At 42.0% G+C, this 27,000-nt stretch overlaps 1 protein-coding gene and 1 long non-coding RNA gene across 2 annotated transcripts; one reads left to right on the top strand and one right to left on the bottom strand.

The window, feature by feature from the left end:
• The first annotated feature begins 6,580 nt into the window (after positions 1-6,580).
• Positions 6,581-26,322, top strand: crb2a (crumbs cell polarity complex component 2a). The gene is made up of 13 exons (XM_074617875.1): positions 6,581-6,889; positions 15,719-16,411; positions 18,124-18,319; positions 19,188-19,327; positions 19,611-19,781; positions 19,865-19,978; positions 20,068-21,021; positions 21,124-21,698; positions 21,921-22,086; positions 23,065-23,935; positions 24,063-24,179; positions 24,290-24,416; positions 24,725-26,322. The coding sequence occupies exons 1-13, from the start codon at positions 6,823-6,825 to the stop codon at positions 24,944-24,946; spliced, it is 4,413 nt and encodes a 1,470-aa protein (XP_074473976.1). The 5' UTR covers positions 6,581-6,822; the 3' UTR covers positions 24,947-26,322.
• Positions 17,500-26,939, bottom strand: LOC141757409 (uncharacterized). Its single transcript, XR_012591640.1, has 3 exons — positions 26,675-26,939; positions 18,070-18,130; positions 17,500-17,959 (listed from the first exon to the last, which is right to left on the bottom strand). It is a non-coding gene; the product is annotated as an uncharacterized LOC141757409 (long non-coding RNA).
• Positions 26,940-27,000: the final 61 nt, after the last annotated feature.

The following is a 27,000-nucleotide window of genomic DNA, read 5'->3' as shown; positions in this document are numbered from 1 at the left end:
AGTAAAGTATCACTACTATATGTATTTGCTACACATATATATGATTTTATGTTTGTTTTGTAGCTGACAGTTGCCTTGGTATTTTTCTCTTCATGTCTGTAAGACAAAGCTGCGGGCTTCGAAGCTATATATCATCAAGTACTAGCTTCCGGTGTCGCGCACAATATGGACCGGTGTGAAATATGTGCGCTTCCGCCTGGCTCTCTCAGTGGTTCCGCTATATATGTTATATATTTATATTTATATGTATTTATTTATATATTTATTTATATATATAAATATATATATAAATATATATATATAAATATATATATATATTTTTTTTTTTTTATTTTTTTTTTTTTTATTGAAGATAATTCATTTACAAACATTAAGGCATTGTAATCTAAACTCAATACGTCTAACATACTAGGCACAATTGGATAGGAAAGATAACTTAAATTATAAAAAATTATATAATAACAAAAATAAAAGAGGGTAGAAAATAATTAAAGGAACAAAAAAAGAAATGCATAAATAAATAAATGCATAAATAGATAAATGCATAAATAAATGCATAAATAAATGCATAAATAAATGCATAAATAAATAAATAAATAAATAAATAAATAAATAAATAAACAATAAGACTGAACTCTTCCATAGTAGCTCTTGGGGTCATCCGCTATATATCAGCAGGTTCCCTTTTGAGCTACGACACAATGTTCAGGTAAAATGGGCCAATATAAAAAGAGGACAACAAAGTAATTTCAGCTGAAATCATTTTAATTTTAACAGTAAATTAATAATAACTATTGTCTTTCGTGTGCCATAGCCATAGTAACAACAGCATAAATACACGGACAATGGGACGGATGGATGGACAACACGTAAACGTAATGCCTCCGGCCACGGCTGTCGCTGGTGTGGAGGCATAAAAACACTCCGACAATGTAACCTAATAGTGTTTTTTCACTAGACCCTTCCTGCCTGGTAAACGCCCACATGCCTTTTAAACTCCACACCTCTACATGTTTTTATCAAAATCCAAGAGCAACATTTTCCACAATTCAAACTGAACCTTACAGATTAGACTGATTTAAACTATAATCTGAATAGTTTGTCACACAGTACATCAGTTCCAGCGCCCTTGCACCAGAAATGTTAGGAGTTTCATATTCATCTCCTGAAGCTTTATATGATGCCAAGGCTTAGGCCCGGTTAGGTATTCTTTGAACTAAATCTTTTGTTTCCCGAAGAATTCACATTTCTGGGCTTGTGTCCAAATCTAATGGCCAACACTGGAATTCCAGTGAAGTGGGTAACCGCTCTGGCAACCTTCCCAACACCTCTTTGTGTCAAGGATCTACAACCTGGCGAAGCAATCTCAACAACTTTCACCTTCTCACTGGGCTGCAGTTGGCATTCTTTTTGGGCCAAAAGTCATTCCGATAAGCTGTGCGGTATAATAGATGATTGACAGTTCCCTCCTTCACTCAGACATCAACAGGAACCCTTCCGATACCAACGGTCAGATTAATCCTCTGAGAACCACATAGACATGTCTTTTTTTAGAGGGGTACAGGGGGTCTTGCAAACAACTGCATGGCTTTTGCCCCAAACTGCATGTGATTATCATAGAGTGGGCATGTCTGTAAAGGGGAGACTCGTGGGTACCCAGAGAACCCATTTCATTCACGTATCTTAAAGGTCCCATATCGTGCTCATTTTCAATTTCATACTTGTATTTTGTGTTTCTACTAGAATATGTTTACATGCTGTAATGTTAAAAAAACAACTTTATTTTCCTCATACTGTCTGCCTGAATATACCTGTATTCACCCTCTGTCTGAAACGCTCCGATTTAGCGCAATTCAACGGAATTGCAACAGAATTTCGTTGCTAGGCAACAGTTTGGGTCCATGTTTACTTCCTGTCAGCTGATGTTATTTACATACACTCCAACAGGAAATAAACTGGGACAGATATAGAATGTTTAGGTTTAAAACCGCATAATGTTCTAAATAATGTATATTTGTGACATCACAAATGGACAGAAATCCTAACGGCTTGTTTCAAACGCACAATTTCTGAATACTGGCTGTGTGTATTTCTCCGTATATTGAGCGTTTTGATAGTTTAACAGTATTTATAAACCTGCTTTATAATATAAAAGACCTGAAAATCTCATCTTTTACGATATGGGACCTTTAAGGTCAGGGGTCAAGGAACCCCTCTGAAATTGGCCATGTCAGTTTTTCCCTTGCCAAAATTTAACCTAACTTTGGAGCGTTATTTAGCCTCCTTCCTGACAAACTAGAATGACATTTGGTATTTGGATTCCTTAGGTTTTTCTAGTTTCTTATGATTCCAGTGCCTTTCTCTAGCTCTAAATCTGAGCCTGGTACAGCCTCTGAAAGACAGAAAAAGTCGGTCGGGATCACCACGGGTCTCAGAAGGTTAAGCTGCTATGGGCTGATGGGCCCCTATTTACCACCTGAGTGAATGAATACAACTTTGCTTCTGGTTTTAAAACTGGAAAAACACGGTGGCTGTTGTGGAATTTTTCAAATTCCTGATATGCAACAATAACAGTTTCTGAGTACATTTAAAGAGAGGCCATACAGTTGAGTTCATCCTATCTATAACTCATAGTTTAAAGTTCAGAAGTTGAAAAGCTGGAAGTCACACCTAAACACTGCATGATTCATCATTGAACTATGATTAGATTTAGGGGGTCAGTTTGTCCACTGAAGTAGGAAAAAACATGAGTCTTACACAGTCATAAGTCATGTCTGTGCTGTCCTGGCACAGAGTGTCATGTCCTGATCAGCTCTTCATGTTAAACAGGAAACTTGTTCAGAACGCTGACACCAAAAAGTAGATTGATCCGGGTGACATAGCTTATGACCTCAAAGTTGCAAGGAGCGTTGTGTTTCACTTGACATAATGGATGACTAATGGATGCCGTTAAAAAACACTTGTTATTTATATTACTCACTCCTGTTGTGGTTTACCGCTCCGTCAGTATCTGTTACTGATTAGGAAGCTCTCAAGGACAGAACAGCAGATCTGCTGCAGTAGTCTATTCCCTCTGTGTTTAACATTTATCATTCTGTATTTTTGCACAGCTTGCATTCATTTGATTTTATTAACTGGAAGAACATCCGACGAAAGGTTTCAGTTTGACTTAATGTGTTCATTTGATGGAATTCCGGTACATTTGATCACTTAACTGGAAGTTGGTCAGTGATAAAGCACATCTGCAGGGATGAACCTGTAGGGCTGTGGGCCGTCTATGGTTGTATCATGTACTAGCTTAACTTGTCTTCATGGGACAGGTCATGTGGGGTTAAGTTTTTGCACCGTCATCTGGGTGTGAGTTACAGAGACACTCTAACCCTCTTAGACGACTGACTTTACTGTCTTTCGGAGGCTCTAGTAGGTTCAAGCTACAGATATCATATGAAACTAGAAAACCTAAAGAATTGCTTCCAACCTTGTCATGCTACCATGTCGGGAAGGTAATGCTAAATAACGCTCCAAAGTTGGGCTAAATTTTATCGAGGAAAAACTGGCATGGCCATTTTCAAAGGGCTCCCTTGACCTCTGACCTCAAGATATGTGGATGAAAATGGGTTCTATGGGTACCCACGAGTCTCCCCTTTACAGACATGCCCACTTTATGATAATCACATGCAGTTTTTTTCATGCAGTATAAATGTTTTATTTTCGCCTATTCTGAAATGATATATTTGAATATTTCTGCATACTGGGGTCCCTAAACAGTCTTGGAATTACATAAATTGGGTATCACTGTAAAGCTGAGACTCTTGTGGATCCAATTATTCAGAGGATGGATGGCTTTCCTGGCTAGATTGACAATAAGGGGGTTTCTGAGCAGTTTACACATCAGGAGTGCTCGCCATCCAAATGCCGAAAAATGCAATTCTTTCAGAAATCTCCAAATGTCCAAAAGTTTTTGATACCAAATCACAGCATGGCTTTTTCTATGGTGTTCCTCAAGGTCTTGGTGTCTTAATGTGGTATGCTGGAGGGATTAATGATAATTTTTATCAGTTCTCGAGTGGTAAAAAAATGGTTAAATTTAGCACCAAATCTGTGTAACAAATGGTTCAACCCAAGAACTGCTGCAACAATTTATGAGACATAAAAGAGCATGAGGATGGCCATCATATAGAAAAGACATCTTTATTGTCCACTTGCATGGAAATTTGTCTTTGGCTTCACAGACACGCACACTTCTCAGACATACATACACTTAAAAGCTTACTTTGCCATGGGTTAAGTTACATGAGATTAGGGGGAAAAAATAAATAAAAAAATAAGTAATAATAATAAATACCAGTAATGTATTTTTTTCGGTGGGCCAAAGGGTGGGGATGAAAGTGCTACAATATTAACAGTTAATACTTATGTAATAAACGCAGCAAAAAAATAAAAATTTAATAATAATAATCAATAAAAAAGTGTGAGATCAAAATGCAACACACTGAGTAGGCCAATCAAATATGTGCAAGCACACATTCCTGGCAGATAACTTTAACATGAACACCGTACTGTTTTCCTCATGATCACTGATACAGAGGATACAATGATTGTTGATAACAACTTTCCAGAGTTGTAAGATCCAGTCTCATATTACTATAAGCTGCTGAGCAGCGTTCTGGTGTCATGGATCTACAGCATTACACAAACTTCACTTTTTGTGTTTCATCTTCTCACTGATCCCTGAAGCAACACACCAACAGAGACCCTTGTGGTTTTTAACCTAGTGCCATTTTCAGGCTGAATGGCCGTCAAGAGTTTGAGTGTTCCCGAATGCACAATATCCGAATCATGTGCCAGTTCACTGTAGGTGACGCAAAGTTCATGGGTGCAAATCTGTCTGGTAGGCCGTGGGGTGTCAGGCACAGCTGGTGTTTAGGGAGGGGTGGAGGGTAACAAGTCCCTAACAGGCTAAGTGATGGATGTCTGACTGCTAAGCTCCATGCTACAAAGGAGCCACTAAAGCTGCTGAAGACACTAATGAGACAGTGTCTAAAACCTGGCCTGGATTCACTGGACTGCACGGGTTAACACGAGGCCGGAGGCTGATTGGTTCACACCGGACGACCGGTGGATTTAGGCCAACGTGCCATCAGTTAAAGGAGGATGTGTGAATATAATGACGATTTGCCATCCAAATCTGTCGACATTGGTGAGTGCAGAAAACTTAACTTAAACTTAACTTTTTTTGAAAACTGTTGACAGCTGATGTATTGTTTTGCTCTGACTGCAGTAACACTTAATTTTACAGGTCCGCAAATTTCATGGTAATTAGGTGATAACTAGCAAGTAACTTATTTGAAATTTCTTTGGAAGTCCTGCCGAATTACCCCAATATTTACCTCAAAATGTATCTAAAATTACCTTATTATAAACATTATTTAATAATTCTATGCTAAAATAGCATATAATGGTTAAAATAGGGCCCTTAAGCTTGAGAAGCGGCTGTGCGCTGCTCTTCATCGGAGGTGGAAAACTAATAGAAGACACTTCTGATCAGGTACAAATCTCACCATTGTGTGACTTATTGTCTACACAAATGTAACCTGGTAGCTAATGTCATGATTCAGGGATTTTTTTAAAGAAATTTCAAAGAAGTTATTTGCTAATAAATTACATGTATTATTATATTATTAAATGTATTAAATAAATGATAAGCTATTGGGAAATAGCAGAATATAATTATTAAACAATGTTTATAATAAAGTAATTTTTGATAAATGTTGAGGTAAATATTCACCACCCAAGGAACTGATGTGCTGTTGCACCAACACACAGATAGTCTAGTACAGTAACTGCATATTATATGTGTTTTTGTTGTTTCTATCTGACAAGTTATTTATTTGTTTATATCAGTTCTGATAAAAAGATTCATGTTTTATTTGGGGGTTTTACACATTGCTTTTGTCCACAAAAAAATGTGTTATAATTATTGTTATAAAGCATTATGAACATTTATGAGTGCTTATAATTATGATTATACAGTGTTATACAGTGTATTATAAGTATATTTATAAGTAGGGCGGTTAAAGTTAACACGAAAAGATGTTAATGCAAATTTGTTTTAACGCCACTAATTTCTTTGACGTATTAACGCAACTTCTGATTTTTAGGTTGTAGCAGGTTTTAAAGCTAGAGGAAAGATATTGGCATCATATGAAACCACAATCCATTGGTACCAATCATGTCATGCTAGCTTGTCGCAAAGGAGGCTAAATTATGTTACAAAGTTCTGCTTAATTTTGGCAAGGAAAAACTGGCATGACCATTTTCAAAGGGGTCCCTTGACCTCTGACCTCAAGATATGTGAATGAAAATGGGTCCATGGGTACCCACGAGTCTCCCCTTTATGGTACATTTTGAACAGATCAAAATTAATCTCGATTAAATGTTTCAATCGATTGACAGCCCTAATATTTATAATGCCTTCTAGACATGGGCGTCATAGAGAGAGTAACCTTCCTTTTCAATAGGAGCTCAGGGAATGAGCATGCGTATTAGCAGGTGTTAATCCAGCTCATGTTTTCCTGTCGTCTCTCTGCTCTCATGGCTGATTACACTCTGTGAGTGCAGAGCAGGGAGGAGGGCTGTCTGTTTGAGTCCGGTGCTGCACTCATTAGTAGCCAAGCATGGGCAGTGTGTAACATGCCAGCCTCTAAACACAGGGCAACAGCAACACAGTGAGGAGCGTCTCCACCACACAGCAGCATGTCACCACATTAGGGACTTCTCACTTCATCCTTTTCCTCCTAAATATCACCTAGTGGCTTTACCATGGAGCTGGGGAAAGTTCATCTGAATCTAAAGACACTACTGCTGACGATGATGATGTTCAAATGGGGTGAGTACAGTTCAGTTTTGAAGTGTATGATCATTTCTGTGTAATTGTAATTGAATGTTAAAGTACTGAGGGGAGATTTCTGTGTGGTTACATGTTGTTTGAAGTTAGTGTTTAATCCCTTTTCTCCTGTGAAAGCAACAGGTTACACAGAAAGAGTTATTACAAGGATGTAGATATCCACAGGAACTATTCTACCTCACATACTGCAAGCAACAGAATACATATTAGTGCTGGCGTTTTATCATTCACTGGTTGACTGGCCTCAGGATTGTCCCTCTCAGAGGTGCTGCTCTATCAACGGTGCACAAGATGGTTTTGGGAGGTGCTTATTGGACTGTTTTATGCTCCCACTATATTATAGGAGACTCAAATAGATGGAGACAAGTTGGGGGTGGTTCGTCCTTTGTTACTTACAACAATGATGAGAGGTTTGGCTAGTATCCAGTGGATTTTCACAATACTGATGATCCTCGAGCATGCAGAGGATAATTACTGTAATTACTGACGCTGCGTGATGTTTTGTGGACAAATATCTTCCCTGGAGTCTCAAACATTGGCAGCCGGTTCATGATTCGATCGTTGATTGAAGAAGATGTTTGTAGGCTACATTTATTTCAGTTTTGTTTTTTCTACTAGCTCTAGCTTTCTATCAGATTTGACACATGACTGGTTCAGAATCGGAGGCAGTGCTCTCAGTCATGCACACTCAAAACAGAGCAAACAGTGATGAGAATCTCATTCATATCTGTCTGCGCATGAATGGAGGAGCAGAATGAGGTCACAAAAGGGCCAGAGAGTTTACATTTTGTTGGTTTTTTTGTTTAAGTAATGTTCCATCGAGTTTGATTTTTGAATGCCAAAGAAACATCAGACAGAAAACTCATCTCTATAATATGACTCAGGGCTCACTGTTCAGAAATATTTACTCAGATTTAATGCCTATGGTGGTGTGTTCGTTATACTATGACACTTTTCCTAAAATTAGATTTAAAAAATCTCAATATATCACAATTTATTATATGATGATACGTATTAAATTGATTTGTGACAGAGAAAGATGGAAAAGCAGGTGATGCTCATCATCCAAACCAAATATAGTAAAGCAGATCCTGCTCTTGGTTCACTAGTACGACTCATGTAAAGGTGAAAGTAAACGTGCAGGTTTCTTGATAATGTTACTTTAATAAATGAAATTAAACTGGTTTAAAGGAGGTGGAGGAGAAGGATAAGAGCAATAAGGGAAAGGGTTGTGCAGTATGAAAGCTAAAACACTTGATTTTGGATTGTTTCATCGTTGAAAAAGCGAGATGTAGGCTGATGGGGATCTTTGGGTGATGAGAACAATAAACTGCACTAATTTGCAATTACACATCAGATGAATCTTTTATTTGATATGGTCTGTTTGGACAAAATCTTTGAAACATTCATTCTTTTATCGCGACCCTTGAGGCACATCATACATCCAACACAGTCTCACGGCAGTTTAATCTATTTGATTCGTGACGCACGTGTCAATTTCCACTCCAGTCTTTTCAAAATAAACCTTGGTTAGGTTTAGGCAACAAACTACTTAGTTTCTACTTGGCTGCAGTTTGTGTTTTTAATAACACCGGAAGTGCCATAACTTATACAGAAGTTACTTGACTTATAAACCAACTTTGACTTGTGGTTTCACACGGGACACAAACAGCGCTCTTCCTCCCTACAAGGCGTTCACCGCTCCCAATTATGTGGATTACATACAAATTGATTTTGTGCTGACCATCATGAAAAAAATTTGAAATTTGTGTCTATTTACACAAATAAATGCATTAATTCTGTGATAATTTCATAAACTGCTGTGCGACTGGGCTGCATGATCCAGTGATGAAATATGATGATATGAGCTCGCATGCACAGTCATATTTAACAGTGTAATTTAATGAACTCCAGAGCCTGAAGCCAGTTGTTGATGCTCGTATTTATAGAACCCAGTGCCTCTTTTATTACAGCAAAGTGTAGACAAGCTCTGCTTTCTATCTGCTTCATGCTCGTCATTTCATTTACAGAAATGAAAACTAGATTAGCTGCTAATCTGACTCAGAGGGAGGTCAGAGACAAAAGACAGATTATTGCAGTTTAAAGGATGATATCATTGAGAGTGACAGACAGAACGCTCTGTTTGTGGAACGCAGTAGCTGAGCGGTGGACCTCAAAAGAAGATGATAACAATGCTGCTTTTTAAAACAGTTTAGGAGCTTTCTCACCAGTTGATGGTAGAGAGGCAGACAGGAAACCAGAGGAGAGAGAGGAGTATATGGCATGCGTCTTAAACACTCCGGGTGTGACAGTATTAACCAGAGCTGTGTCAGGTGAATGAGACATCTGTCCCCACTGTCTGATCTGTGTCCTCTGTGTCACGTCTGATACTGTAGGTGTCTGAACAGTCAGGATCAACCTTGTGTGGGTATTTCGTGGATTACCTTGAATGATGGACAAGTCGTAATGTTGTATGTGACACTGCGTGTGTGTGTCTGGGTTTGTGCTCCAGTTTAAATCTGGATTCAAGGTTTTTTCAAGCACTGGTCAATTTTGCGATTTTTGGCTATTTTGCTTCCATAACATGGAACATATTAGGTGATTTACTACTTTGTCTATCTGCATCTGTAGATTTCTCCTACATAGAGTGCTACAGGAATGAGCAGGTCTAGATCGTACTCTATAATTTAGAGACCCAACAAGAGATCCCCCATGAGCATGCACTAGGTGCAACAGTGGCGAGAAAAAACGGGTAGAAACCTTGTGCAGAGCCATGCAAGACGAGAAAGCACAAAGACTCCAGGGAAGAAATCAAGTAACATGCATGAATGGGACATGAATGCATACAGATGGAGAGAGAAAGAAGGAGAGAGGAGCTCAGGGTACGTGTCCTTAGGCTCCGTCCTTTCCACGCTTCCCATTCATTGTCTATGTAAGCAGCCGTGCAATGCATTCTGGTAGCGTGGCGTGACCGTCACGTTGGCTGCTCGTCATTTGCACAAAGTTGAGGTCTAGGCTACTTTATGCAAAACACAGGCGTCCAACACTACTTTCCGTTTTTGGAAACTCCTGAGAAACCTTTAAACTAAAGACACATTCAGCCACAACTGCATGGCTTATTTCTCGCATAAAATGTTTTCAGAAACACATTTCGGGGAACTATTATCATGAAATAAGAGAAGAAAGTTTCCAAACAAGCTGCCATATTTTTTCCGGTTTGAAAGCTGGGAGCAGCAGCCCATGGAAGGAAAGCGTTCGTCCAATTAGGTGCCTTGTGTCTAGTGGCAACCCATCAAGCGTCCAATGCTGGGAAGCGAGGCGATCCCTCGCGTGGACACGTACCATCAGTGTGTCATAGGAAGTCCCCCCGGCAGTCTAGGCCTACAGCTGCATAACTAGGGGCTGGTCCAAGGCAGCCTGAGCCAGCTTTGGGCCAGCCCTAACTACGAGCGTCATCAAAGAGGAAAGTCTTAAGCCTACTCTTAAATGTTGGGCAGTGTTGGGTAATAGGGTACTCTGAGCTCTTTAAGATATATTGTTGCCTGACCGTTTAGGGCTTTGTAGGTGAGGAGGATGATTTTAAATTCTATTCTGGATTTAACAGGGAGCCATTGCAGAGAAGCTAATAGAAAAAGAGAAATATCATCCCTTTTCCTAGTTCTTGTCAGTACACGTGCTGCAACTTTCTGGATTAACTGGAGAGTCTTAAGAGACTTATTGAAGAAGCCTGATAATAAGGAGTATGTGAGAAGAGTATGTGAGAGTCAATATGGTGACAGATAGTGGACACATGCTAGAGGGTGGATTGAAGCTGTAATCTGTGCAGGTATCCTGCCTACCGGAGATTAGAGGAGCAAGGGGATTGGCCCAAAGAGGCCAGAGGGATTACAACATGGAAAGGCTCTGGAGGTCAGGCAGGCCATCAAACCTGTTCGGGTGAAAGAGGGGGAGAAAAAGTAGGATGAAGATTAGAAGTGGGGGGGTGTGGAGGAGGAGAAGGTGAAGACGTGGATAAAAACGGGGGGAAACAGTGAAAACCGAAGCAGTGACGAAGAAGAGACAAAAATGAGAGAATGAGCAACAGACATGATTACACATCTAAATACATATAAAACCAGAAAATATTTGGTTATTATCACAAAAAATAATCAGTATTTTAAATGTCAAATGTAGGCTTTTTAAGATTACATTTTTTATTTGCATTGATTTTTATCTAGTTTTATAGCGTCATTATACTTTAATGAGAAATACAGTATCATAGCAATTTGCATTCAGTAGTGTGTCCTTATGTACCCTCCTATCAGAGACCTGCAATTAATGTTTGCTTTTTTATTCACTGTAAATGTGATCTTTACCTAACCTTAACCAAGTAATTAAGTTGCCTAACCCTTAATCTCGGTCTGACGACGTTAAGCCTCTGCAGGGGGCAAGGCGCTATATTTCTGGGGCTCTGGTGTAGCCAGAGGATATCCGGGCCAAGACTTTCTTTTCCATTCACTGCTCATTGTTTAAAGTCTGATTAAGTCTGATTAGCAACGTAAGATGCGAGACTGGAGTTGAGAGATGACGTGTAAAACCGGATTGTTTCACAAGTAGCCAGTTTACAAGCTAACAATAAACCAATACAAAGATATCTCCATCATCAGACGCCCCTTTTGCTCTAATAACAATGGTTAAAACATATTGTTTAAACTAGGGCTGTCAAAGTTGACGTGATAATAAAGCGTTAACACAAATTTCTTTAACGCATCTTGCGATTTTAAATGAACCTCTTAAAAATCCGACGGGTTTTTCGAAAGGTTGGAGCGGGATTTGTTTTAAAACCAGAATAAATGAAACTGGTTGAAGCTGAAGATGGAAGGACATCAATGAAAACCAGGATTTGAACTTGTAGATATGCACACTCACATTGTGAACCTACCTAATAACACATAATTGGACGGTGTTTCTCGACCAATGTTTGACCAAACAGCACTTATGTTAAGTTTCTTATCAAGCAAGCAAAGGATCACCTCCTCAATCAATTAGCATGTTTATCCTGGTCTCCTTCTCACATCAGGGAGACTTGAGCCTAATCTTGAAACCCTCGACAGCCACCTGGGACTCTTCTAGTCCGCAGGCGGGCAGCTAACACTCCCCTATACAGCCCACTGTAATCTGTTAAATTCAAACACGGTTAGTGTCTACAGTTAACACTGAGGGGAAGATGTACATCGACAACGATTGGTAATGACAACAACCTTCTGCTTCAGAAGGGTGACACTGGGCCACGGTTGTAAAGCTGCATTTACCGGGCAGACCTGAGACCAGCTGCCAAAGAGCATGTGGAATGTATAGAAAAGTTCAATCATGGGGTTATGGGTTATGGTATAGGACAAATGAGGTGTTGGAACGACTGCTGATGCTCACTGCCTGGGGCATTTAGGGGCTATTTTGGTCAAAGTCAACGCAATAACGTGTTTACGCAAATTCGTTTTAACGCCACTAATTTCTTTAACGCAACTTGCGATTTTTAGGTTGTAGGTCAGTTTTAAAGCTAGAGAGAAGATACTGGCATCATGTGAAGCAAGAGAACCTGAGGAATCCATTGGTACCAACCTTGTTATATTGCTGTTGCTTGTCGCGAAGGAGGCTAAATGAAAGAAAAAAATATTGGTCATTGTTTTGTTTTGTTAATTGATTTCCAGTATTAGATATATACTGTACATGCATTTGCATAAAGCAAGCATATTTGCCAACTTAAATACTTAACAAATCTCTATTTAAGTTACATTTTGAACAGATAAAAAATGTGTGATTAATTTTGGAAATGATTACATCTATCTTTTCCCAATAAATGTTGACTTTTGGACTTTACAACACTCTTATTATAAATGTTTGGATCACATGTGTTGGAAACAATCCTCCGCAGCCACCACTGGAATCTAATTCCAATTATCCAGTAAGTGTGTTATTATGATTTTAATTATACATGTGCAAATGTAACTTTGACAACCTCAGAGCAGACAAATCCTGGCACAAACCCTGTGATCTTGCAGCAAGAGTGCGGCTCATTGATGTGAACCCGTTGTCACTAAAGCGTAGACCCCACCTTCCGGTTCCCCCCAGGTTAACACTGTTATCTCGGTCAGCACTTTCCCCATTGTTTGCAGAGTTAGCACCGTTAGCATCGTTAGCTGCAAGCCACCATGTTGAGAGCCGTTGAGAGGCAATAGAAATGCTACCAATCCCGTATTTAGCACCTTTAAGAAAATGTAGTTTTCATGGCCTTTAAACCAAATGGATTGTCCTGAATGAGCTAGTGTATAACATAGCTGAGTTCAAATAACAAACACTGGACACCTGCTCATTGAGCTTGATCCTCGGGGAGAGAATACAACTTATGTTAGTCTTGGTTTTGACTCAGCTTTGTCTTTATGAAGTTGTAATCATGTGTTTGTATTAATATATCCTCACTCACGATCTGATCTCTTCTGCCTGTAATGATACAGTAAGAGGTGCCAAACAGATTTATGGGTTTCTGAAAGGTTAAATAATCAGATTTTATCTCTCTCTTGTTCTTGCAAAAAGCCCAATGATGGCCAAACTTTTGCAACAACTAATAAAAGTGACTTTCTCACCACTAGTTTATCTCATTAAATATTCTCTGTGTCTCTCTGCCCCCTCCTTCTTCCCCTCCATAACTCCCTTCACTGTTAATATCTTCCACTTCAGTGAGGATTTGCAAACAGGACACTGATCAAAGTGTTGGGGGCTGGGAGGCTGGGCGTATAGTGGATGGGGGGAGGGGGGATTTTGGACGGCGTGTTGAGATTGCCCTAATAAAAGGAATGTGGACTGATTCCCCAGAGACCTTGTGGCATTGGCTGGCGAGGGGAGACAGCATATGTATTGTAACTCCACAGTGACATAAAGAACGTCCCCCTGGGCTGAGAGAGTGGCTATTCATGGAGGATAATGCACAGTACAGTCATTATTTGCACTGGCTACAAGCTAATTGAGACAAGAAACACAATTATTGCTAATAAAAGGACCAGCCTTTTGTGCTCATTAACAGTGAAACTTGTGCCTGCATGTTGTGAAACAACAATAAAAATCCCACAAGTGGCCCCTCTAGGCCAGATTATAAAACAATGGGCTCCTGGGTAGGTCCCCTAGTCCTACCTACCAGCATCCCCCTGCAGGAGCTTTTGACCTGAGATCAGCTGCCACTCACTCACTCACTCATCCGCTTATCCGGGGTCGGGTCGCGGGGGCAACAGCTCCAGCAGGGGACCCCAAACTCCCCTTTCCCGTGCCACATTAACAAGCTCTGACTGGGGGATCCCGAGGCGTTCCCAGCTGATAAAGAGCATGTCAAAAATAAAGAAAAACTTCAATCATGGGGTGATGGGTTATGGTATAAGACAAATGAGGTGTTGGAACGCCTGCTGATGCTCACTACCTGGGGCTTTTTTTTGGCTATTTTGGATTTATTAAGACACACTTACATCTGCATGTTATATTTTAAACTGTAATCATTTTTATTAGGGCTGTCAAAGTTAACGCAATAATAACACGTTAACCCAAATTTGTTTTAATGCCACTAATTCCTTTAACGCATTAACGCAACTTGTGATTTTTAGGTTGTAGCTCAGTTTTAAAGCTAGAGAGAAGATACAAGTATCATGAAACTAGAAAAACCTGAGGAATCCATTCGTACCAACCATGTCATACTAGCTTGTCGTGAAGGAGGTTAAATAACGCTCCAAACTTGCGAAAAAATTTTGGCGAGGAAAAACTGGCATGGCCATTTTCAAAGGGGTCCCTTGACCTCTGACCTCAAGATATGTGAATGAAAATGGGTTCTCTGGGTATCCACGAGTCTCCCCTTCACAGACATGCCCACTTTATGATAATCACATGCAGTCTTGGGGCAAGTCAGCACACTGACACACACAGCTTTTGTCTTTTAGTTCAGACAATGTCTTGGACATTAGAACGTTTTTTCGCAATCATTATCAACTGATCTGGAGTTGCAGGAAAGGCTGGAGTGGCTTGAGTCAAGAATTAATACCTAAAACTAGAAGGGCACTTGGAGATTGCAGACCTCCGCCAAGGCCATGCCATATCTCCCAATGTTAACAAAAGTCAAAAATAATGCATGTCTCCACCCCGTGATTCAGATCCACAATTTAATGGGTTCTTCCTTGGCCCATGCTACACCCTTCCACCAAGTTCCATGAAAATCTGGCCTGTAGTTTCTCCGTAATCCTGCTGACAAACAGACGAATGAACCAAACCGTAAGCGTAACCCCCTTGGCGGATCGGAAGTTTAGCTGTACAGTATGTGTCAGGATTTAACACGTCTACATCCGAACATCAGTGCCAGGACTCTCGTACCAAGATAGTGAGAGCAGATTAGAGGGAATGTCAGAATGAATAAGTGTAACAGGTTTAAAAGCAAAGCAGGTGATTTATTTCAGTCACACTTGGTCATCAGGTCCTAAAATGAGCAGGATCATCATGGATGACTGGGTCATTTCCGGTCATCCACTTCCACTTTGTTGCTGCTAATGGAGACATTATTAAATAATGTTTATAATAAAGTAATTTTTTATCAATTTTGAGGTAAATATTGGGGTAATTTGGCAGTAATTCCAAAGAAATTTCAAATAGGTTACCTGCTAATTATCACCTAATTACCATGAAATTTGCGGACCTGTAAAATGAAGTGTTCTTGAGACACCTTGAGGAAACACTGCTCTGTAGTAGATATGTTCTTAACATGCATTAATTCATCCTTCGCATTACATTTCCTTTGTTTTTCAGGAATCTTCTGCAACGCCACTTCAGACAAATGTTTGTCTGCACCGTGCCAGAATGAAGCTACCTGTGTGGACACCATGGATGATTACGCCTGTATCTGCACCAGAAACGGGGTCCGATACATGGGCAAAAACTGTGATGAACTCTATGACGCCTGCTCCTTTGCTCCATGTGAGGACTGCACCAGCACCCCTGGCACCGCACAATACCACTGCATCTGCCCGGATGGACTAACAGGTGATAACTGCACAGAAGAGGTGGACGAATGTCAGAGCAACCCGTGCTCCGAACCCCGCTCTCTGTGCGTAGACCAGCTCAACGGATACTTCTGCAGATGTCCTCCCGGGTTCGGAGGATGGGACTGCATGACGCACGTGACCGACTGCATCGACGAACCCTGCAGGAACAACGGGATTTGTGAACTACGACGAGAGGGCTTCGAATGCCGCTGCGCGCCGGGGTTCGAGGGGAAGACGTGCGAGGAAGACGTGAACGAGTGTTCGTCGGAGCCCTGTCAGAACGGAGCGATCTGTATGGACGGAGTGGCAAAGTTCCACTGCTTCTGTGTGCCGGGTTTTCAGGGTTACAACTGTGAAATCGACATCAACGAGTGTGCTTCACGACCCTGTGAGAACAACGCCACCTGCATCAATGAGAAGGACCACTATGAGTGTGAGTGCCTGGTGGGCTTCGAAGGTACATCCAAAATTCACACGCACACACACACACAAACACACAAACACACATGGATGTACAGTACAATACTTAAATTACAAACAACTGTTACCTACTGTTTTAAATCAGTGCACAATGTAAGTCTTAAAGCTGCATTGGGTAGAAATGGAGCAAATATGAAAAAGTTTTTATAAAACGGTCACTATATCGTGACAGTAGTGCATGAGACAGGTAATCCGGTGCTCCTAATGGCATCTGCAAGATTTCACAGACCGTAGGAAACCAACCAATCAGAGCCAATCTGGAGTCTGCCGTCTCTGAGCAGTTGTCTATCAAACTAGGCAGCGCTGATCAAATATGAATCAATATTCTGTTACTGTAATGACTATATCTCTCCAGAAACATCTTGTAGTGTACTGTTTAGCTGTAAAATGAGAAAGGGAAATAGGAAATGGGAAATACCAAGCACCGCCCACCAGCCGGAGCACAGCCAATACGGACGCTCTCTCTCTGAAATGACCTGTGCATACTTGCCAACCCTCCCCATTTTCCCGGGAGACTCCCGTTTTTCATTGCCCTCTCCCGGTTTCCTCCCGGGGGTCACAATTCTCCCGTATTTCTCCCGATTTATGACAAAAGTCAACAGAATGCAGGAAATAAAATCTCTGGAATTCAGATTTTTCTGAAGGAGGACCCCCAGACCACCATGGTTTTGAAATCCTCCCTTTTTTTTAAGGTCTCAAGGTTGGCAAGTATGGACCTGTGATTGGCCAAAGTCTCTTGTCATGGGCTAGATTTTTCTAAAGCCTGAAAACAGAGCCATGAGGAGGTGCAGAAGTATATTTGTCTCTTAGAACACTTGAATTACAATATGCTGAAAGGGTATTATGGAAGTTTTGCCCAATAATGCCAAAAATATTCTGCCTACTGAAGCTTTCATACTGCTCAGTCTAGCTGCGGGGGCGTCTCGGGGAGTGATGATATATCCTCATAGTTTTTTTCATGCACTAAAATGTACATAAATCTTTCAAAATGTGTACCGATACGGTCCAACCTGACCTGAAAAAACACAATCTGCACAGTTGCAGGTACTAAAAATTCAGACTTCATATTGGTCAGAGGTAGAAGCTCAGCCTCCTGCGTGTGTATCTCGAGCTGTGAGTGAAGATGTTTAATTTTACATCATCATTACTCATCTCCTCAAAGAACACATCAGCAACTGAGACACGGACTTTCTGCTCGCTGACAGCATTTATTTGTTTTTCTACTACTTGTTCCTCACCATCAGCTGTTAATGTTTGGTCTGTTCCCGATAAACTGGGCACGAGGAGCATTTTAAGTGCACGGTAAGATGTTGTTAGTCAGGCGTCTTATCTGCGGCTCAGATAAAGTCTCCGTGCAGAGTGAGAGGAAACACTCCCATCTTGCTTTTCTTGCACTCCTTTCTTTCTCCACGAGCCTGCTCTGTGTCAGAGGAGCTTCGTGTTATCTGTGAGGGGTCGGGTGAGATCAGCACTGCTGCATTCCCCTGTCACTCTATCAGTTTGTTTGGAGAATCATCGCGGGTATCTGGAGACAAGAATAGACGCACTGATAAAGACATTAGGGCAGATCAGTGTGGTTGCTGTGTTGATTTATAAAAATGTGACAAATCATTTGACTCTAAACAATAGATTTACCAGATATGATGACTTCATTCCATCATCACTGACTTCCTCCTCTTCCTCCACCAGGAGTCAACTGTGAATTTGAAATAGACGAGTGTGAGTCCAGCCCCTGCCGCAACGGAGCCACCTGCCAAGACCTGATCGCCACGTACTCCTGCGAGTGTCTGCCCGGGTTCGACGGCATCGACTGCGAGGTTGACGTGGATGAGTGCGCCAGCGAGCCCTGCCTGAACGGAGCTGTCTGTCACGACATGGTGAACAGGTAGGCCCAAACAACAAGCTGCTTTCAGTAAAGATTTTGAAAGACAGCTTGTGCAGGGTGGGGCTCTGGTGGCCATGTGCTGCTCCATCAGATGTTCCCCCTTATTAGTATTGCACCTTTTTCTTCTTCTTCCTAGGAAATCTACCTTCTCATGCATGAAAATAAACCCAACTTTGCACATATTTCCAGTCCCATGCTAAACTTCATCAAATGGTTTTGTGGGCTCAGTCGTTTGGTGGCGCTACAGCAAACGCCTAAAGTTTAAAACTTTGAAAAGTGAACATTTTTGAAAATTTGTTGATAACAAATCAGCCGTACGTGCTAGCACTTTGCAACTTCCACCCAAACTGTAGGCCCAAGTCAGCGGAAATGTTCATATGCTTCAATATGGCAGGAATTAGGAAGTTCATCATTCTGTTTTTCTCAAAAATTGCTCCGTTGCATCTTCAGACTTTCCTCCACAAACGATCCAGCCAGATTTTTGAATTAGCATCAAAACGTTTTAGTGTAAACAGTACTGTACACAGCTACTGGATATTCTCGCTAAATAAAGCTCCAATGTTCCTGCAAATAAATAATACAATTTTGAAGTCACTGTAGATGTAAGGTGGTAAATTTCAGAATTTTATCTGAAAAACTGAATTTTTGACAGTATTTTGAAATATATCCTCATTGCAGTCATGGAAATCAAGAATATTTCATGGCATGTTCATGTCTTCCACTGCATATGAGTTGAAACAGAAGAAACAGAAGTCCCACTAGTGCTTTAAGAAACCCCACATGGAGGTTTCCTGTTCAGTCTTTGCTCATTGTCGGCATTTTTTTTATCCTGCAGTATACATTAAAAACTCATTTGTGTCTCTTGCAGCTATGAATGTGACTGCAGCGATACAGGATTCGAGGGTGACTACTGTGAAGTGGACATCCCAGAGTGTGCCTCTGATCCCTGTCAGCATGGTTCCTCGTGTTTAGAGGGAGTCAACGGATACACCTGCCTCTGCTGGCCAGGTACTGAACTACACGCTTAACGTCAGACATTCCTGTACCGTGGCGTCACTTTAGGTTTAGGCAACAAAATTCTCAGTTTGGTTTTAAAAATAAAAAAAAATGTAAGAAATGGATGAACGATGGAAGAAAGCTACTTTTAATATGCTCATTAATATGCTTCTCCGATGTAAGTGAGGAATCACAGTTTGTGACTGATCTAAGAAGACACATATGGAACACTTCATATGTGTGTTCAGTGTGAATATAACAGATAAAACTACATCTTCTGATTTATTTTCTTCAGGTTATGAAGGACCAAACTGTGAGATAGATATAGACGAGTGTGCCGAGCAGCCCTGTGAGAACGACGGGGAGTGTTTCGAGCGCTCCGATCCGTCTCACTGGGAGCTGGACTGGGAGCTCAGTTTTGCAGATGCAGCTGGATATATCTGCCAGTGTCAGCCGGGGTTTGCAGGTCAGTAAAACTAAAAGAAACCAATCAATCAGCCATAATCTCTCAAACCTTCTGACAGTCGTTTCATTTCTCTTACATTACAGGAGAGAACTGCTCCGTCAACATCGATGAGTGTGAGTCGGAGCCCTGCCAGAATGGAGGCACTTGTGAGGATAAGATCAATGGCTACACCTGCACATGCTCTGTTGGATTCCTAGGTGAGTCTTTGTAATAAATGGAATCTGCTGTGGTATCCTCTAGTAGTCTGCCACCACCATAACTGACCCTCAGTGTCATCTCCCTCCAGGTGAGCTGTGTGAAGTGGACATCGACGAATGTGAGAGCCAGCCCTGTCAGAACGGCGGCTGGTGTGAGGACGGCAGGGCCTCCTACACTTGCCACTGTCCCGAGTCGGAGACAGGTGAACTTCCTTGGGGAGGCGATTACTGCGATGTGAAACTCCACGGCTGTGTGGGCCACGAATGCCAGAACGGAGCCACCTGCCACCCGTGGCTGGAGGGCGGAGAACACGGGCACACGTGCTTGTGCCCTCACGGCTTTTACGACGAGCAGTGCTCCACGAGAACAACCTTCTCCTTCTCCACTCCTGGATTCATTCACATCCAGGTTTTTCTAGAAGAAAGGACCCGGAGGGAGGTTGAGCACCGCGGCCACCGTGGTTTTGGGGTGCAGCTACGCTTCCGGACAACTTTACCCAATATGTTGCTCTTCTACAGAGGGGATGTGGACAATCACCTCATCTTGGAGATTGTGAACAGTGGTCTTCACGCAAAAGCCTTTTCTGAGGAGTCTGAATTGGATGTAACATTTCCTGGTTTGGTTAGTGATGGAGACTGGCGGGATGCTCATGTGTTTGTAGATAACGAAGGCCTGGTTTTGGTTCTGAAAGGCCCCGGCTGTGACAGGGACGGATGCAGAGTTACAGATGGCGGTGCTGATGAACCAACTTTCCAGCCCTCTGAAGCCTTCTCACAGGTTTATGTAGGTGGAGTGCCAGAGGAGCTTTTAGAGTACTCTCTAAGTGGTGCAGCCTTTATTGGATGTATGGAAGATCTGATGATCGACTCTAAGCCGATCTTACCGCAAACACTTCCAGAGGACCAAGGCCACGAACTGGGATGCATTAAGACTGAATGGTGTAAGCCTGACCCCTGCAATGGACGTGGACGCTGTGTGGACCTGTGGACCAGCTATCAGTGCGACTGCTACCGTCCTTTCCATAGTGAGAGCTGCTCTGAAGGTAAGCACGTTTAAAGCTTTTGACAAATCTTGTCAAACCACAGTGTTGCAAGTAAAAGTCCTGATTTCATATATTTCCAAATTTCCAATTCTCTCCTGCCAGAATTCCCTTCGTGGACATACAGCAATGAGGACACAATGAGTTTCAGTGTCTACGATGTAGGCAGGAGCCACAAGAGCAACTTCAACGTGTCCTTCTTCCTGAGGTCATTAAAGCCAGACGGGCTGCTGTTCCAGCTGAGGAGACCCACAGAGGAGGACGGTGGAGAGGTCTACTTCTCCGTCTACCTGGGGATGGGGAGGGTTTTTGTCAGCTCTCTGCCGAACAGTGCCCCACTGACAGCTCCCATATTTGTGACCACTGGCGAGAAGCAACTTCTACAGGTGGAAGTCCAACACAGACAGGTGATCTTTGAGCACGCCGGCCTTCGCTATGGCATAGGAGAGATCCCTGAAGTGAATGTCAACAGTGGGGATCAGGCCTATGTGGGGGGGCTTCCAGGACACTGGGACTCTGACGTGTGGGGGGGCCATTACAAAGGTTGCCTGCAGGACCTTCGTTTGGACTCGGTGCATCTAGACATGGATGCCTGGAACAGCTCGGATGAGGAGGAAGTGTATTTACCAAGTGATGCCGAAAATGTAATGAAGGCCTGCGTCAGTGATGATACTTGCAAGGTAGGAAATAGTTCTTTAACATGCTCAGTTCCTAATGTCACAATAACTAGTGTGAGGTAGTTCTACTGGTAGTTAAATGGGCTCTCTGTAAGAATCAGAAATTGCTTGTTAACAGTGACTGTTCAAGAGTTAACAGAGTTAACTGTAAAGCTTGTACTGAAGATGATTTGCTGTCTGAGTTCCCTGTCTGGTTACATCTAATCTCAATGCTTCCCTCTCCAGATGAAGCCTTGTCAAAACGGAGGAGAATGCACCATCACATTCAACGATTTTACGTGTTCGTGTTCAGCGGAATACTACGGAAAGACCTGTGAAACACGTGTGTGGTGCGTTAGTGATCCTTGTGTCAATGGCGGCCATTGTGTGGACCTTCATGATGGATATGAATGTAAGAACATTTTAATCATTTTATAACTATGGCTAGTCAGAAATTAGTCATTTTTTGGGCAATACCAGAACCCTTATGTATACACTACAACCTTTTGCATTTGCCTGAGGATTTAATTATTTGTTTTTTTAAGATTTTTTTTGCCATAATGCATATAATAAGTATTTTTAGTAGTATTAGGAGTTTGACATTTTGTACTATGCTTTAGGGTTGAATGTGTTCCCATGATTTAAAAATGATTACATCCAATGAATGCCACGATAATGTGGAAGAAATTTAGTTTGCAAAAAGAACATTGAACAATGATTTACGTCATTTGTACGGCATGCATTGTGTTTTGACTCCAATGTATAAACATTCACGTATAAATGCTACCGTAAGAGTTAGTGACGTAGTACAAATGCCGGACTTTTAACCAGGTGACACGTGTCAGTGCCTGATCCATCCCAGCTGCCTGATCCGTTGTGCGTATGTGCGGACGGGCCAAACCCAGTAGGCTATATCTTTCGGGAAGACCCGCCCCTACTCTGCCTCTATTGGCTACTGGCTTCTAAACCTAAACGCTGACGGTAGATAGTCTAGCTATGATGCTAACAGGAGCTTCGGAGCTGCCGTGGCCAAGGAGGGCGACTCAACCACGGCAGCTCCGAATGCAGGCTACCCGGTAGCAACATCGGTATGTTTTTTGTCATCATTAAATTCACTTCTGAGAATATTTGAGGCAAGAAATTGAGTTTGAGGTGAGAAATTTAGTATATTTCCGGTTTCTGGTATTAACCAGTTAATTTGGTATCAGATTGGTACTCTGGGTCAGCCGATACCCTGAGCTGTGGTATCAGCATTGGGAGAGAAAAAGTTGGTGCATATGTGGTTAAATGACAAACAAATGCAAATCCAAATTGTCAGACTGTTCCTTAAAATAAATGAAATCCAAACAATAAAGTAATAACACAAATATTTCTCCATGTTGACCCTTAGGTGTTAACAATGCCACGTTTGAGAACAACCCTGTGAACTACAGTGCTGGAGGCTCCCTGGCTGAACCCGTCTCCAACATATACATGGAGGTGCGGACTCGTTCAGAGAACGCTGTGCTCCTGAGGGCCTCCTGGGGCTCCGACCTGCTGATGGTGGGTCTGCTGGACTCTTCGGTCCGGGTGGAGATCCACATCGGCAACAGCGGCGAGACGCTGACGTTTACGGGAGTTCGTCGAGTGGCTGACGGGAACTGGCATCGAGTGAACATCTCGATGGCTGAGAAGGAGAGCAAGGCTTCTCCCTGGGTCATCACTGTGGATGGAATCACAGACGCCAGCAGCGTGCCGGAGCGAACAGGAAGCCTTCGCTTTCTCAACCAGAAGGAGGCCACGTTGGTTATCGCAGAGAGCTTCACTGGCTGCTTGGGTGCAGTGAGGGTCGGCGGAGTCTACCTTCCTTTTGTGGATGACTATAAAGCCCCGCAGCCGTCTCAGTTCCACTTAGCTGGGAAACCGAAGATTCATTTGGGTTGTACCAGCGCCCCCGTTTGTGCTTCAGATCCCTGTGTAAACGGAGCCACTTGCGAAGACCTTTTTAATAAATTCAGCTGCGTCTGTGACTTGGGTTGGGAGGGAGAAGTGTGTGAGACGGACGCTGATGACTGTGCATCTCAGCCCTGTGTTCATGGAAGCTGTAAGGACTACTTGGCTGGTTTCGAGTGCCGTTGCAACCCTGGATATGCTGGCACACTCTGCGATGAGGATCTAGACGAGTGTGAGCATCACGCCTGTGAACATGGAGGCACCTGTCATGATGGACCCAACATGTACACCTGTACGTGCCCCAAGGCCTACAGTGGCCCTCGCTGCCAGTGAGTAGACTCATCCATCTGTTTATTGGTTTGAAGAAGCGGTGGTGTCTGTAGCTTTAGCATGCAGTGTCCACACAAAGCAACATTCATTCATTGAAGCAAAGTTTAACACCTTCTTTTCCACCAGATGGGACTATCCTCCAATACAGTGTGGTGAAGATGTACAGTGTGAAAATGATGGTATCTGCAATGATGGGCTGTGGGGAGCCAACTGTTCGTGTATGCCAGGTTTTACAGGCAGCAGGTGAGCTCACGCATGATAGATTTGACTCTTTTTATGTTAATTCACAAACCTTGTGATTTAGAATACAAAGTCTTCTCCAAATGTGCCTTCATGTGCTTTCTGTCTTGCAGGTGTGAATCGGAGCTTGATGAGTGTCATTCTAACCCCTGTCGAAATGGCGGTTCCTGTTTGGATCGATTCAACATGTTTGTTTGTGAATGTCCGCCCGGCTACAGCGGTCCAACCTGTGGCACCAACGTATGTTTATTACATTATTCATGTTGATAAGAGTATAACATTTTTTACAAATCTCCCTTTAAGGTACATTTTGAAGAGATAAAAAATTTGATTAGTTTGGGATTAATTGCAATAAACTATGGACAATTATGCAATTAATCACAATTAAATACTTTAATCGATTGACAGCCATAATAATAAAACATATTTTATTTGTATATATGAAATGTTGAAGTGGCTGAGCATGGTCCACATCCGTGTAGTTTATGTTTCCAGATAGCTGAAGCACATCCTCCTCACAATCTCTGCCCTCTTGTGCCTTTTTGCAGAAACAAGCCCATAAACAAGGAATCCCCTTGCTGGTGATAGCCATCCCGCTGCTCAGCTTCTGCGTGTTAATAATGATCATCGGCATGACCTTCATGGTGCTCACGGCGAGGAAGAAGCGCCAGTCGGAGGGCGCGTACAGCCCCAGTAGTCAGGAGGTGGCTGGAGCTCGGCTGGAGATGGACAGCATGCTCAAAGTCCCACCGGAGGAAAGACTCATCTGACCGCAAAGACTTTAGGAAAGAAGGGTGTTCAAGGTGATCTGAGCTCTGCAGGCAGGTGCACAGGACTCACTGAGAAACTTTTCCATCCTCTGAATACTCTGGGCTGAACTGAAGGGCGTATGTTGGAGGATACAGCCCCCTCCTGGTGGTGACTAGGTACTGACCCAGTACTGCTGCTCTGTATGTCACTGGTGTTTCTGATAAAGGACGACTGAGGAAACAGCCCCATCATGTCCTTGTATTGTAGAACTCTACACACTGTAGTTTGTCTATGGCAGGGCCTTAACCTGTTGTTATAGTCCCAACTATAGAGCACAATTAAAGGGCTTTCTTTCAAGAATCATGACACAGTGAAGCGCTACAAGCACACAAACTGTGGAAAAAGGCTTCTGGGGTATCCTTAGTCAAAGGATCGATGATACACCTGTGGTGCTGCTGGAGACTGGGATGCATTCTTAGGAAAACATTATCATTAGATGTTAGGGGCCCTCGCAGCATCCAGCACAGGCAAATACACAGAGCTGTGAGGCTGCAGTTCCTCTATTGGCCACTAGACGCTGGCTCTAAGAAAGCTCTGACTCTATAGAGTGCTACGGGGATGATGGAGTATAAGGGCCACATTGAGGGGAAAAAATACCTGAGATTTTGAAAATAAAGTCATAATATTACGAGAAAAAAGTTGTAATTTAATGAGAATAAAGTCGTACTATTTCAAGAAAAAAAAGTCGTAATATTATGAGAATAAAGTCATAACTTTATGAGAAAAAAAGTCGTAATATTTCGAGAATAAAGTCATAACTTTATGAGAAAAAAGTCATAATATTACGAGAATAAAGTCATAACTTTACTAGAAAAAAAGATGCAACAAAAGAGGGCGAGGACTGCTGTGCAGGGTATTAACCATTACAAACTGGAGGGGCAAAAATCCAAACAAAAACACGCAAAACATCTGATGCATATCTTTTTGAAGAATTTTATTTTCATTTCAAGAGCTCTCATTTTGTTAATGATCTCAGAGTCTAGTTTTCTGTTAGGAACGCAGCCTCTTCCAGTTTACTCCACACGGTGACTTTTCCAGAGCTGCACCTCTGTGTGTCAAGCCTGTACAGTTTGTATATTTATGTTTATTCTCTGTTTTTGTTGGATTTGAGATTTACTGTTTTACTGTCGCGTGCACAAAGGGAGTGTCTGCTCATATCTGTCTTGGCCTCTTCAGTAGCAACATTTGTTTATAATGAATGAAGAATATATTAAACCCAGGTTGGATGATATGAAGTCCTCAGTATGTACAGTATGTAGACTTTTAGGATGCAAGTTTGAAATATTGCACCAAAATAAAAGGCATAAAAAGACCTATCCTAAAGTGTAAATTTGGGGGGGAAAAACTGAAATATCCTGCAAATCACTGCAACATGATGCACAGTATTAGTTTTTTTTAAACTAACGAAATTATTTAGTAAATATGTAGCAGTCGGCTCCACATTATGTCACTGTTTTCTTTGTTTTGATGTACAAAATCCAGGATGTGCACAATGTATTATAAACAATAAAGTCAAATGGGTTCTGAAGGGTCATACGCTCTGAACAGTTTTTTAAATTGGTCCAGTATTTAAGGAGAACGTCAGTTTACATCCACTAAAAGTGTTTGTTTTTGGCTCAGATTGTTATTATAAGTGTCTGACAACATTAAGGAAAGGACCCTACAGAGGAATAGAACTTTTTTCTTACCTTTTGCTTGATCCGGTTTGTTCATCTGTACATCTCTGCCCAAAGACATGACTGAACTGGGACATTTTGTTCCAGACCGGCCCACACACACAACCCATCTTCAAAATGTGGTTCCTCTGACACATTTCTAATTCTAATCAATGTACGGCATTGCCTCTACGACACTTCAATGTGGAGGCTAGCTGACTGAATTCAGATCGTGCACATGTCTGCCATGCTTTCTACAGAACCAGGTAGAGCTAAACAGGAAGTGACTACACAGGAAGTGGCATGACAGGAACTGACAAATGATATGAATTTACACATGGATTCTTAAATTTTACATT

Source organism: Sebastes fasciatus, chromosome 19 (assembly GCF_043250625.1).
Source record: "Sebastes fasciatus isolate fSebFas1 chromosome 19, fSebFas1.pri, whole genome shotgun sequence".
NCBI lineage: Eukaryota > Metazoa > Chordata > Actinopteri > Perciformes > Sebastidae > Sebastes > Sebastes fasciatus.
This window is presented reverse-complemented; position numbering and strand designations above follow the sequence as displayed.